This window comes from Poecilia mexicana, unplaced genomic scaffold (assembly GCF_051168715.1).
Source record: "Poecilia mexicana isolate PSO_F unplaced genomic scaffold, ASM5116871v1 scaffold_8, whole genome shotgun sequence".
NCBI classification, from domain to species: Eukaryota; Metazoa; Chordata; class Actinopteri; order Cyprinodontiformes; family Poeciliidae; genus Poecilia; species Poecilia mexicana.
Window position 1 is genome coordinate 8,662,080 of NW_028263377.1, and position 14,124 is coordinate 8,676,203.

At 39.6% G+C, this 14,124-nt stretch overlaps 1 protein-coding gene across 1 annotated transcript; it reads right to left on the bottom strand.

The window, feature by feature from the left end:
• Positions 1-185: 185 nt before the first annotated feature.
• On the bottom strand, positions 186-13,595 carry LOC106930566 (aconitate hydratase, mitochondrial). Its single transcript, XM_015008201.2, has 18 exons — positions 13,519-13,595; positions 11,823-11,965; positions 10,359-10,617; positions 10,082-10,174; positions 9,118-9,276; positions 8,857-9,007; positions 8,218-8,322; positions 8,053-8,144; positions 7,006-7,111; positions 6,614-6,771; positions 5,982-6,055; positions 5,079-5,190; positions 4,766-4,948; positions 4,561-4,656; positions 4,015-4,206; positions 3,738-3,870; positions 2,798-2,919; positions 186-2,723 (listed from the first exon to the last, which is right to left on the bottom strand). The coding sequence occupies exons 1-18, from the start codon at positions 13,552-13,554 to the stop codon at positions 2,592-2,594; spliced, it is 2,346 nt and encodes a 781-aa protein (XP_014863687.2). The 5' UTR covers positions 13,555-13,595; the 3' UTR covers positions 186-2,591.
• Between the last annotated feature and the right edge of the window lie 529 nt (positions 13,596-14,124).

A 14,124-nucleotide genomic window follows, 5' to 3' on the forward strand; every position in this document is an offset into this window, starting at 1 on the left:
TTCAAAACCAGCAGCTCTCTTCCTGTTAATATGTACTTATGCTATTGACATTGAGTCGTATCGGTACTGTTGAACTTAATTGGTTAATACATCATATTTTTTTGTAAAGTGCCTTTATACGTCATTCGTTGTGAATTGGTGTTGCATAAATAAAATTAACTATAAATTGAACTGCAAAGACAAGCAATAATTCTACATCTTTATTATTTATATTTGTAAATATGACTGTATTTCAACTCTGTAAGCTACAAAACAGTAAATTAACTTTACAAAATAATCAACTGATGACAATCATGACTACGAAAGCGCATCCTTCCATATTAAAAGACGTGTTTAGAAGACATTCAAACAGTAGGAGCCTGGTCACACAGAGTTCAACCAGGAGACAATGCCATCGTGTGGGCCGCCATTTTGATTAATCGTCTCACACGCGTAACCAAACAGCGAAGCCTCGTCTTTTTTCACTATGAGGGTGTTTTTCACAGAGGGTAAATAAAGTCGGGTGATCAGAGTCATATGCATTTAAAAAGAGCAACTTTTCTATGAAACACACTGGAAAATTAAACCTGATAAATCATAACAACCAGTAAGCTTTAAAATTTTATAGGAAAATATATGACGACACATTACAGGTTAGTTATTTAACTAAATAACTTTCAGGAGTTATTTAGTCAGAATATCAATACTCACCTCCACCAAACTTGAGTTGAAACACAAATTAAATCAACTAAAATCAGTTCTGTTGTGAATTTACAGACTTTCTATGAAAATTAACTGAGAGGATCACCCTGATGTTCATACATCAAACTGCAGAAAGAAGCTCCAAGAAAAAAAAGGAAATAAATCATAATATTTGAAAATCTTCAGAAAAACAGGGATTATATTTTAAATATTTCTTCATCATCAGTTGTCAAAAAAAAAAGATACTTGGTTAAACATTGAGGTCACATCTCGCCTCCTCCTTCACCACACTTACGTTTTTCTAACTTTCTACTGGCAGTGAATGAAATTCACGAGAGAACAGGCACCTGATTACTAGATTGTGCGTTAGAGAGAACGACGTTCCCATCATGGAGAACCTTAAAAGTGGAACAACATTCATTTTAAAGATCAACAGAGTGAACATAATCTCATCACAGCCACGTTGAGGGGAAACAGTCGGTACAGCAGCAAGCAGACGTTTCAACAAAACGCAGAGAAACTGGACAGGTTAGCGAAGCTCCACAGGATTTCACAACATGATGCAACGTGTGGAGTTTTCCTCCACAGACGCACTGTGGTGACGGTTTATTCAGGACAGTCTGAAGACGACGGACATTTTTTAAAAACTGAAACAAACATCGACAGGAAACATTCATTTAACAAAAAGAATGAAAATGTGTCTCTTCATTGCAGTGGAATGGGTCATTTATTCTGGTTTGTGAAGAATCGCACTGATTCAAAACGCTTTGCAAAAGTTTAATTTAACCTCTTTGAAATTTTCAACACTTTAGTTTTTGTTTTTTATGATTTTATGGAAGACCAACACAAAGCAGGGCTTAGTTGTAAAGTTGAAGATTTTTTTTTTTTTTTTTTTTTTACAAATATCTGAAAAGTGTGGCATGTAACTGTTTTCAGCCCACAAGGTAATTAAAAGGGCGCAGCAAATTGCCTTTTAATCAGCCCCCTTTTCTTCTGATACCCATAAATAAAACTCAATTGCACACCAGATTTTTATCTGAAAAAGAAATAAAACAAAAAAACTTAAATACACAGAATTTTGTGGCTGTGACGTTACAAAAAGTTAAAACGTCGAGGTATTATTAATACTTTTGCAAGGCATCATGGCAACGGCTGCAGGGAGTGTGTGGACACTGACGAGACTAGTGCATATGAATATTGTTTTTTTATGTCAAAGAAAAATAAATTGAGAAAAGAGTGAGCTGTGGCTGACAGCACAGACGAATGATTGGATTATAAGTTCATTTTTAGCAAAGATGCAACAACGTAACTATTAGTTAGCACAGTAAATTTTGTTCATTTGTTCAAGTCAGTAACGGCGTCAGAAAGCAGGAAAGGACGACCGACCTGGGATCGCCTTCGACCTTCACAGTAAAGGGTCGACAAAAACGATAAAATCAGAACAAAAATTATCAGCTTATCGGTTGGTTTCTATGGATAAACATTTAAAACGAGGTACGTCGGAAAAAGCAAGAATAATCTTGGAATGTAGTGAGTTTTAAGTTTTTAAATTAAAATTCACGTTCCTATTTGATTACATCAGAGTTTAAATCAAGCCTAGAAACACTAATAAGAAGCATTAAATGCTCACATGATTAATTGTAATTGGAAAGTTTCAAGTATCGAAGTGATTCTAGTGCAACAAAAGTTAAATATATATATTTTTTTTCTTCAAATATTTTTGACTAAACTATTTTGACTTGTGAACTGAGGGCCTCAAGAACCTTTAAGTGCTGACTCATCGGTGTGCGCTTTCTATCGGTACAGCGACCTTTGTAATGCATGTGTGTTGCATCCTGGGAGCGAAAACGACCAAACACGAGTCGGTTTCCCGTCTGGTCACCCCTCCGCCGTCTCTCTCCTCTCGGCAGCTACTGCAGCTCCTTCATCCTGTTGAGAGCCGAGCCGGCCTTGAACCACTCGATCTGCGTCTCGTTGAAGGTGTGGCTCAGGGAGATGGACTCCTGGCTCCCGTCACAGTGCTTGATCACGGCCGTCAGCGGCTGGAGTCGGGAGACGTGCGTCAGCGGGAAGCGTTAGAAGACGGATGATGTCACCGGCGCAGGACGCCGCTCACCTTCCCGGGAGCGAAGGACTTGAGGCCGGTGATTGAAATCGTGTCGTCCGGGCGGATTCTGTCGTAGTCGTCGGGGTTGGAGAAAGTCAGAGGCAGCAGGCCTTGCTTCTTCAGATTGGTCTCTGTGGAAAAAAAAGAAAGAGAACGATGAAAGAAAAAACTGACACATCTAGCAGGACAGGTAACTTAAAGTTTGCTCTGTGGAGAAACAAAAGGTGAGAAAATTATGTTATTCTAAGTAGAACAATTTTTTTTAAAAAATGGTTTACATTTGGACTTGTGAACGTCGTGTAAACTTGATAATTAACTGAGGAAGGAGGTCAAATAAAACCAAAACTAAACATTTCAGCTTGTCTGCAAAAAACTAGTCAGAAAACCAACACTGCTCGTCATCCTGAACGCACCATCACGAAACCTGGTGTGATCAATCAATCACATGAGGAATTAAAATGACATCTATAATTTCCATTTTGGTCATGAATATTTTTTATGAGATGTTATAATCTATTTTATTTTAGGTTTAGGCTTTGAAAACGCAGCGTTGATTGAGTTGAGAAGAAATGATAAGTGCATATTGATGTGTTGGAAGGGCCTAGTCAAAGTCCAAACTAAATCTAAGTTAGATTATGTTACAAGTATGTTGCTGTGTCTGGTCCATCACACATCTCAGTAAAGTAGCTAGAATAAGTAATAATAATAAAGTTTGAGAAACTTTAAAATGAGAAAAGGTTTAGGGCATAAATACTTAAAAATAATAAATAGGAAGTATATTTTTCCCCAAGACTTTGTGTTCAGGAATAAAACAAAACTGACAGCATTAAATTATAATATTTTCTAATTTAGGAATACATTATCCTGTTTAATCAGTTCCTGCTCTATTATGAGATCAGTTCCATCAAGAGGAAATAAAAATGTTTGATTCCTCTGCTGAGAAACTAACCGTGGATTCTGGCAAAGCTCTTGACGATGATGGCACGACCCCCCAGGTGCCGCGGCTCCAGGGCGGCGTGCTCCCGACTGGATCCCTCCCCGTAGTTCTCATCTCCCACCACCACCCAGTTCACGCCGTTGGCCTGCAATTTACAAGAGATCAGCAAAGATTCACGATCCACTCAAAGGAAATGATTTCAAAAACATAAACAGATTTCAACCAGGCAGTAACAAGCAAAAACAAAGGAAACGGTGAATAAAATGAAATGAAATGAAAGGAGTCCCACCTCGTAGAAGCGAGCCACGTCGGGGACGCCGCCGTACTCCCCGGTCAGCTGGTTCTTCACCTTGTTGACGGCGTCGTTCTCCATGTTGACGGCGCCGATCAGCAGGTTGTTGGAGATGTTGTCCAGGTGGCCGCGGAACTTCAGCCAGGGCCCGGCGGCGCTGATGTGGTCGGTGGTGCATTTTCCCTTAACCTGTTGGTGGGAAACACGAGGAGCGAGGCCCGTCACGGTAACGCAGCTCGCTGGACGATAAGTTCTCCCAGAAAGTATTGCGATAAAACGACGACCAGAGTTTCCTCCAGAGTATTATAAGCCTGGCGGGTCACCAGGCTTTACTTGTGACCCCACCAGGCTAAGCTTTGCTTATTTATTTAACTCTTTTTAAAATGTATTTTTTTCTGAGGCAGATTAACGGAAACAGAGGCAGATCCGTTAATCTGGCTCAGAATAAAAATACTTTTCTCTGTTCCCAGAACAATTCCTCTATCAAGACACACTTTACAGCTTTGATGCGATAATCCTGTGAGTTAAATACGTCTACCTCACCTTGATGAGGACCCTCATGTCCTCCAGATCTCTCCCATTCCACTTGTCGAAAGGCTCCAACAGCTGCAGACGCGTGCTGGAGGGGCTCACGTCTACCTGTACGGCAACAAAACAGGGTCAAAACGAGAGCTCTTCCGTCTGTACGTCAAAAACGTCACGACTTCTGGAGAGTCCTGATGTTGATCGGTACGCCTTCGTGCCTCACCTGGACCGAGGCGCTCTCAGCAGGGGGGTGCTGGTACGTGTCCTGGCCCGGGTCGAAGTCTCTGGACGGGAGCTCGTCGCCTGTGGGAGGCTCCAGCTTGAATTTCTCCCCACTGGGGGCCGTCAGGTAGTCGGTCTCCGGGTTGAAGCTGAGGGTCCCGGCCAGAGCCAGAGCTGTGACGATCTGCGAGAAATTACAGCAAAACGCAGCAAAACTTAGAGAGAAAGTGTCAATCCTCCCTGATGTGCATTAAAAAAATAAGAACTTTATGATTTTAAACTTTTTAACTTCCTCCTTTGTGTTGAGCTCTTACTTCAGGAGAAGTTACAAAAGCGTGAGTCGCCGGGTTGGCATCATTCCTGGCAGTGAAGTTCCTGTTGAAGGACGTCACTATGGTGTTCTTCTCTCCTTTCTTAACGTCTCTCCTGCAAAAAAACAACAAAAAGAGAGCAAATAAAACTCAAAACATAACCGACAAATACAATAAAACAACCCACTGACTTCTCCATAAGAGATAAAAAAAACACTTATCTTGTTTCAAAGTAACATGACTTGCTTAGCTGAAGCTATTGAGGTCTGTCGCTTTGGCTTATGATCATCATTTGAGATTGAAAACGAGATTAAAAATAAAAACAAGATTGTAATAATTTGTCCAGATTTTCACAAGAACGACAAAACATACTCATAACTTTACATCTGGAACTAGTTTAGATATATTTTTCTTTTGAGTTACACAACACTCAAACCAAATTCACGATCCTTTAACTTTTCCACAATTTGTCACATAACAAACAAACAAACTGTATTTTATTGAGATTTTACATGCTGGAGCAACAAAAAGCAGCACATGGTGACCTGGAAGGAAGAGGACAGAGTGTGGGAAGCAACTGGATTTTATTTAGGGGTATCACAGTAAAGCTGATGCCTTTACAGGACATTTGTAATTATACCAAAGTGAACTTTTCAAAGAAATGGACCACATTTTCTAATCAAGTGACGTCTGAAGTCAAAGAGTTGCACTGGACTGAATCCAAATGCACTCGCTGCCTTCAGAAGACGAGATGAATCCCGCTTTGTGTGGAAGGCTCTTTAGTCTTTAAATCGTTGCTTAAACTTTGAAACGGTTTCAGTTAAAACCACAACATCGAAGCCAGGAGCCATCAGACCAGCTTTTCTGCTCTGAGTCTGAATCAGGTCTTATAAACGAGGCGCGTACCTGTCCCACTGGCCGATGCACGGGCCGCAAGCGTTCGCCAGAACGACTCCTCCAACATCGCTCAAAATCTTGGCCTGAGACATAAATGACATTTATTTCAGAAGGTAAAACAAAAACAAAACAAAAGAACATCAGATCTGGGGTCTGCAACCTGAACCAGTGGCTTTTCACGCCTTTCAAAATGACTCTTAATCACTTTGGCTAGAAATTATGAAAACAATCTCAGGTTTCAGTTCATTTCTACAATATTTGCATTAAATTTCCACAGAAAATGACACTAAAGTAACATGAGTATGCTTTTAAATCTGTTCTTTTTTTGTCATGTGCTTTTAACGTTTTTACATCATTTTCCACAGGAAAAAAAAAGATCCATCTTTGTTTTACTAAATTTTATATCTATCTGTATCTTTAATCCTAAAAGTAGAAATAAAATGATTCTTGAAAAAGTACAATAAACTATAGTAGAAATTCATCTGAAATTATAATTTTTTAATATTTGTTAAGTCATGTCACCTTTGTGGCTCTAAGAGAGTTTTATTTCGGTGGTCTGAGAGTAAAAATATCTCTTTAAAATGTTTGATGTCTCATAAAAAGCTGAACTTTCTTTCTCTCCCTGTGTATTTTTGACTCACATATCCGTCTCTCTCGATGGTGGCGCGGATCTGCTCCGAGCCCGGCGTGACCGTGAACTGGGCCTTACACTTCAGGCCTTTGTCCAGGGCCTGCTTGGCCAGAGAGGCGGCTCTGCCCATGTCCTCGTAGCTGGAGTTGGTGCAGCTGCCGATCAGACCTGTTTGGGTCCGAAAGTTTGGAAACGTCAAATCAACAACGGACGAGAAGCAGATGCTCGTTCGTCTGACACGCAGCGCTCAAGGTGACTTTAGAGGACCGGAGTCACAGCCGAGCCGAAACGGGATCTGGTCAATACCGCGGCGAGGAGGAACAAAGACCCGAGTGTCTGATTTCACTGAACGAAGCATTAACGGAGAGCGTAAGGCGATACGGCCGCGCCACAAATACCCACCGACTTTAACCTCCAGGGGCCAGCCGCTTTTCTTAGCGACGGCTCCGATCTCAGACACGGGATGGGCCAAGTCGGGGGTGAACGGCCCGTTGATGTGAGGCTTCAGCTGGAAAAGCAACGAAGAAGAAAAGTAATGAGACCCTTGAACTGCACTGCAAAAAAAACCCCTCAAAGTCTTACCAAGTATTTCTGACCTCGTTTCTAGTGTAAATATCCAGGCCTGTCATGATTAAATAACCCAAAACTTATTGCGATAAACAATGATTTTGTTGTTTTGAGACCATTTTCAATTATATAATAGTAACATAATATAATATATAATAGTGATAGTGGCACAATAATGCAAGAACAAGGATCAATAACCTTTAAACTCTAATGAGGATTTAAAGACTGGAACTGGAAAACATTTTAAATATCCAAGATAAACAAACAAAACAACAGAAACTACAAATAAAATGAATTATAAAGTCTCTGTAAATAAAATTATCATTCAAAAGAGGGCTAGTTAAGACTAAAACACCAGACGGAAGAAGTTTATCATTCAGTTTTTGGTAAAAAGAGAAAGAAAAGAGGAGGATGATGAATCAAGTAAATGAAAGTTATTGAGTTTCTTTTCATTTATCAGGAGATTAATCAATCGATTGTTTATTGTGACAGGCCTACAAATATCTTAGCACACTTAAGATAAAACAAACCAGATTACAAGTAACTTTTCAGCAAGATATAGGATCTTGTTTCAAGGTAATAATTCCTTAATATTGCTTTAAAAAAGAAAAATGAAGTAATAAGTGAAATAACCTGCCAGTGGAACAAGACATTGTTCTCATATAAGTTAAAATGTCTTGTTCCACTGGCAGATTATTTCCACTTTCTCATCAATATTAAGGAATTATTGACTCAAAACCAGCTCCTATTTCATGCTTGTAAGCTAGTTTGTCTTATTCAAAGTGTACTAAGATATTTTCAATAGAAACTAGACCAGAAAGCGTTTTTTTTTTTTTTTTTTTGCAGTGAGAGTCGTTTGTCCACTAAATCCCTGTAAGTCACCTCACTGAGGTTGATCTCGACGACTTGGTCGTATTCACAGCCCTCATCAGGAACGAGGTCGTCTCTGAACTCATCGGCAGCCGAGGCGATTTCTGGAGGACAGAAGGAAACGGAGGTGAGGCCGACGGAGACCGAAGAATCGGAGGCGGACGGCGAGTCGCGGACCTTGGCGGCCGGTTTTCTGCAGGTAGGTCTTCATGCGGTGGTTGTAGGGGAAAACCGAGGTGGTGGCTCCGATCTCAGCGCCCATGTTGCAGATAGTGGCCATTCCTGCAACGTGTCAATGTATAGTTTTTAATCGCTACAGATGTAACGCTATAAAAAGAAAGAAAAAGACCAATCACAAATTGTCGAATTTTTCTATTAAAATGACTTTTTTGTACTTTTAGGATGTTCTTCTGTTAAAACTGTGCCTTTATTCTGCTAATATTCTGAATATTTTCCCATAATTAGAAAGAAATATTCTCATAATGTGGTTCTAACAATTCATCGTACAACTTACAGAAGGAATGACTGAATTTTTTTTAAACTATTTTCTGTCATTTGTGTTTTTACAAGAGAAAGCAAGAAAAAGAGAGCAAGACTTTCGGGAGATAACAGGAAGGCTAAACGTAGAACAAAAAAATCATTTTGAGTTTTCCACCTCCACCTATGACAGACTTGTCGGCAACATTTGACGAATTTCAGAGTGAAGGTACGGATCCAAATTGCTTCTTGCATCAAAATCAGAACCACAACGTTTTGTCTTTGATCGCTGCGTTTAATTTATAACACATTAGGATTTTCCCTTTGCTTCCGTCTCACCAGTGCAGGAAATGGAGTCAACTCCAGGTCCGTGATACTCCACAATGGCCCCCGTGCCGCCTTTCACGGTCAGGATGCCGGCGACCTTCAGGATGACGTCCTTCGGGGACGTCCAACTGGACAGCGTCCCGGTCAGTCTCACTCCGATCACCTACGGAGAAAAACCACACAGGCAGGAAAACGCTTGGAAAACTTTGAGGAGAAACATGGGCAAAGACAAAAACAAATGTTTATGAAATGCGAGCCGAAATTAAAACACACCTTGGGACACTTGAGCTCCCACGTGATTCCAGCCATGACGTCGACGGCGTCAGCTCCGCCCACTCCGATGCAGATGCCGCCGAGGCCGCCGCCGTTGGGCGTGTGGGAGTCGGTCCCGATGAGCATCACCCCCGGATAGGCGTAATTCTCCAGGATGATCTGTGTAGGCAGCGTAGAATGAGGACATATTTTCTCAACACAAACATTTTATTAGGTTGTTTATTCTCCCTCTTTTGTCCTTAAAAACAAAATTCAAGAGTGGATGAGTTATTTTTTTAATAATAATTAAAAAACCCAGAACGATCAAATTTCATGTTTTGTGCACTTTTTCCAGCATCACATTTTTGAGATAAAAACAATACAAATGAACTAATGAAGACATTTTCAATTCACTATTGTATATCATATAATTTATTAATGTTAATAATGCCTTGCATTAGTATTCCACATTAAACAGCAGGGACAAGATAAACTAAAATACAACTAATTTTATGTTTTGAATCGTCTCTCTCACCCTGCACACCCGACTGGTCTGAGAAAGTTACATAAAAATCTAGAAGAAAAAAAAAGTTCTCCCTAAGTTTTCTGGTATTTAGTAAACAGGAATAATTTTGGTAATTCTAACCGACCTAAAAAAAACGAGAGAAATTTAACTTTCTGATTTAACTTTAGGAAAATCAGACAAATCAGACGTTTGGGAAAAAATGTGTACGTCTCTTTTAATTTTTTTTTTTATATCTTGGTTTAACTACAAGAAAATGTTTCCTAAATTTATCAAACGTTATATTTGCACTTTATTACAAAACTGTGCAGTTTCAAGCACTTTCAACGACGTATGGAAATCCAGCATTTTCCAAACCTTGAAAACACCTCATTGAAATTCAAGCATTTTACAATTTTCAAGTGAAATAAGCAAAGCATCAAACAAGAACAGATTTATCGTACATTAGTGTAAACGCCGTACCTGGTGGATGATCCCTGAGCCTGGTTTCCAGAAGCCGACTCCATATTTAGCAGCGGAAGTCGCGAGGAAGTTGTACACTTCCTGGTTCACTTCCTGTTTTCAGGGAACAGAAGGAAGCAACTAGATTATGAGATTTCATGAACATTTTCTTAGAGTTTGTGGTGCACACTTTGATCTGATGTTCGCTGTGAATTTGCAAAGCACGACAGAGAAGCTGGTGAAGCTAAAACGCGTCGCTGCGGTTCAGGAAGCGAATCCTCCTCTGGCCTCGGCTCACCTTTGCCCTCTGCAGGTCCTGAGCTCCTCCAATCTGAGCTTCGATCAGGTGGTCGCAGTGGATGGTGGAGGGCACGGCCACCTTGGGCAGGCCGCTGCTGATGAACTGCAGCATGGCCATCTGGGCCGTGGCGTCCTGCATGGCCACGCGGTCCGGACGCAGGCGCAGGTAGGTGCGGCCGCGGTCGATTTCCTGCCCCGCCGGATCGTCCAGGTGGCCGTAGACGATCTTCTCGGACAGAGTCAGGGGCCTGCCGAGCCTGCAGTGGAGGATTGTAGGAGAGCGTTTAGGAAGGATTTCAACTTTTTTTTTTTTTCCAAACTTTACTGAATTTTATCAGGATTTTGTTCAACTCATCTGCATTTCAGCTGCAAGTTTCTTGGTTTTTGTCTTCACCAGATTTTCAACGTCTAAGGAATTAAATTCTCAGCCTGACGTTTTATCTCAGGGATTGGATGGGACAACGTCAACATCTAAATATGGGATTTGACCATCATGATATTTTGTGGTACTATTGTAATGATGGTAAAAGTGACAATAAGAATTTTTTATTACTTCTTTTTTTACATAACTTTGACTGAATGGCTCCACAAACGCAAATACAGCTCTGGATAAACTTGTAATATGATTCTTTTGGACAACAGCATCATAAAGAAGTGGGATTTGTACCACTAAATTCTGCACAGTAACTGCATTTAATAACATTTTTAAGCTTATTGACATTTATTGGTACTTTCAAAAAAAACTGTGGAAATAAATAATAAAATAAACAATCCCAACAATATGGACGCTTTTTGGGGTTTTACACCTCATTCATTGGAATTTATCATGAAAATGGTAATCTATTGCGATAAACGATACGATAAATGCCCCGCCCTCCATATCTTTGTAAGTTTTTAAGTAGAGGGTATTGCTGTCTTTTCTCTTTTCCATACTTTAAATGTTTATTGATTTTTTTTTTATCTGTGAAGCATTTTGTCGCAGTTGCTTTGAAGTACTTTGTAAATAAAGCAGAAGCAGTCGGCAATAAAACTATTTGAATAATTTATCAAGAAAGAGAAGATGACAATTACAAACAGGCTTTAAAATTCAATAAGACAGATGATACGTGTGGGTTCACATGCAGGACGTGATCCCACCGTTATTTAAGCATTTCTGCAAACTACAGAGAGAAACAGTGGTGTGAAGCTGATATATTTATCATATTTAAATCTTTTAAAGAATTTGAACATCAATATATGACTAGCGCTAACTTCTAATTTGGTGTCTAATGTGGCAATTTGGACAAACCGCTTAATAATAACCAAACATTTTTACTATCGCTGACTTCTGAAGAAGTTGGTTGTGGTAGATTTTAAGCAATGTCATCAAAAATGACACTCGTGTGTTCAGCTACGTCATAAAGTCCCATTTAAAATACAGAGGAGTTTGTAGAGCAACGTCACAGTTTGTGGAACCGCTGACCTCCTGCGTACGATGTCGATGTTCTCGTGCATCTTCCCGTAGCCGATGCTGGAGCCGGGCTCAAAGCGGCTCATGGCCGCCCCGGCCCTGGCGCTCAACACGGCGGCGACATGAAACCGCCTCGCCCCGGTTCCGAGAGCCAGCTGGACCAGGAGAGGCAGCAAGTCACACAGGACAATAAAAGCAGAACTTCGTCAAAGCATTTAGTCAAAGTGTTGGTAAGAGAGGAGTTTTTATTACACAAGACAAGGAATAAAAACACTAACGCTGGTTAAAGTGCAGTTGGCTGCACAAATAAAAATGCTCCTTCTTATCCGTAAGCAGCTCAGTCAGATTTTCACAATGAGAGAAAAACATTTATTCACGTATATAATAAGTAAAAGTGTTTTGTCACAGCAATTACACTTCAGAGCTAAACAGAAGTGCGGCACTGCGACGGATGACCAGAGGCGCTTTAAGGTTATTTGTTTGTGCTGCATTTTTACCATCGCTGCTCTCTGAGAAAACTGGGTGAAGGTTCCTGCAGCTCGAATTGCAGCAGACCGGCCTCACCCACCCACTGAACTCTGGGTAATTTGATAACTCTGACCAGATTAAACATTTTCACAACCTGGTAACCAAGGTTACCAAGACATCTGAAATACTGTCAGTCTCTGATCTGCACACATTCTCTCTCCAGGAAAACGGTAAGAAAGAAAAGGGTTTTTAACAGTTTTTCTTCTATTATGATCTGTATTCAAGTTTTTACTTTAGCATTTTATAATAAAGCCATTAAAAAAGTATATGGACTCCTGTTAACATGCTGTGTTTTCTCTGAGATGTTAAAAGAAAGACTTCTGTAAATCTTTTCAAACTTGTAAAGCATGAGACTTGTTTCCGGTACAATTAAAGTGAAAATAAATGGGCTGAAATGACACAAAACACTAAAAACAGCAATAAAACTGTTGTGATTAATATTTTATCATGAAGCTTTGGATTTTATCTGTGAAAATTGCTAGATAAATTATTGTTATTCAACCAAGAACCTTTGTTCTGATAGGAAATGAGATGGGCCTCATTTCCTATCACTCAAAATACAATGTAAAAAAAAGGATGAGTTGAAAAAAAAAAAAAAACGTTTTGCTTACATTTTAATTTTAAAAGATGTCATGTCAAATAAGGATTCTGGAAATTAAATGATGATTAAACTCCTACCAAACAAAACTTGTTTGCAAGTAAAAAAAAAAAAAAAGCGCTTCATTAAAGTTTGAATAATTCTTACCAACTTTAACTTGTTCAACACAAGAAAAAAAACTTGCCTCCTATAAATTAGCACCCATCTTTGAGGTTTACATATGCAAATTATTGACGCATGACAAACGTAAACAAGACTTGAATCTGGACATATTACAACAAACATTGTCAAAGGATTTAAATTTCGTCGTGCTCGTCAGAAACAACATAAACTGACCGTTATTAAATCTCATTTATGTGCGCGTGAGAGCAGCTCATCAGTCTCTGTGAACTTATGTGACTCGCTGAGCTGCCAGGAGTTAAATCACGTCGTAAAACACGTAACCTTGCGTTCACCTTGCGAATAGCAGCGGCCGAAGACTCGTTATCAGACACCGCCTGACTTCTGCTGACTGTAGTCGATCATGTTAATTTATTACATGTTTAAAAGCAGCCCTGTAAAAGTATAAACACATTTTCTCACCCGGAGTCTGGTTACAGTCGTGCAGTAAGACGCCATTTTGTAGTTTCTTCTCCGCGGCGTGTCGCACTTTCATCACGTCAGCAACTGATTTCAAGAAAGAGGAGTTAAGATTCAATTTCACATCTAATTTTAGACAAAATTGTGATTTTTAATTTCTTCGTGACCTTGATTTATTTGTTCATGTGTTTCATACTTAATATAAAATATGTTTCACCCATAAAAATCTGTGTAATAAATAATGTTTAGTTCTTTGTTTTTTTATTGACGCATTTGAATAATTCGGGTTTTTTAGAGTGCAACAATTAAACAACAAGCTTCAAATATTTTTATAACAAGAATTGCGTGCACAAGTTGGATATCCCCATATTATACTGAATGTACCAAATCTGGTTAAAGCCCTATCCTGTTTGTACACAGCCAGAAAACCTCTGACATCTTTCTGGTTGGATATTTATCCTCCAAATTTGCTTTCTGTTATTGTTGTCAAAAAGCACAACCGTTGTCTCATCTGACATTTAGGAAGAAATTACAAAAATCTTTACTTCAGGTTGATTAGTTCCTTTAACAATCTTTCAAGAGTGGCCAAAATACAAAACACGATACAAC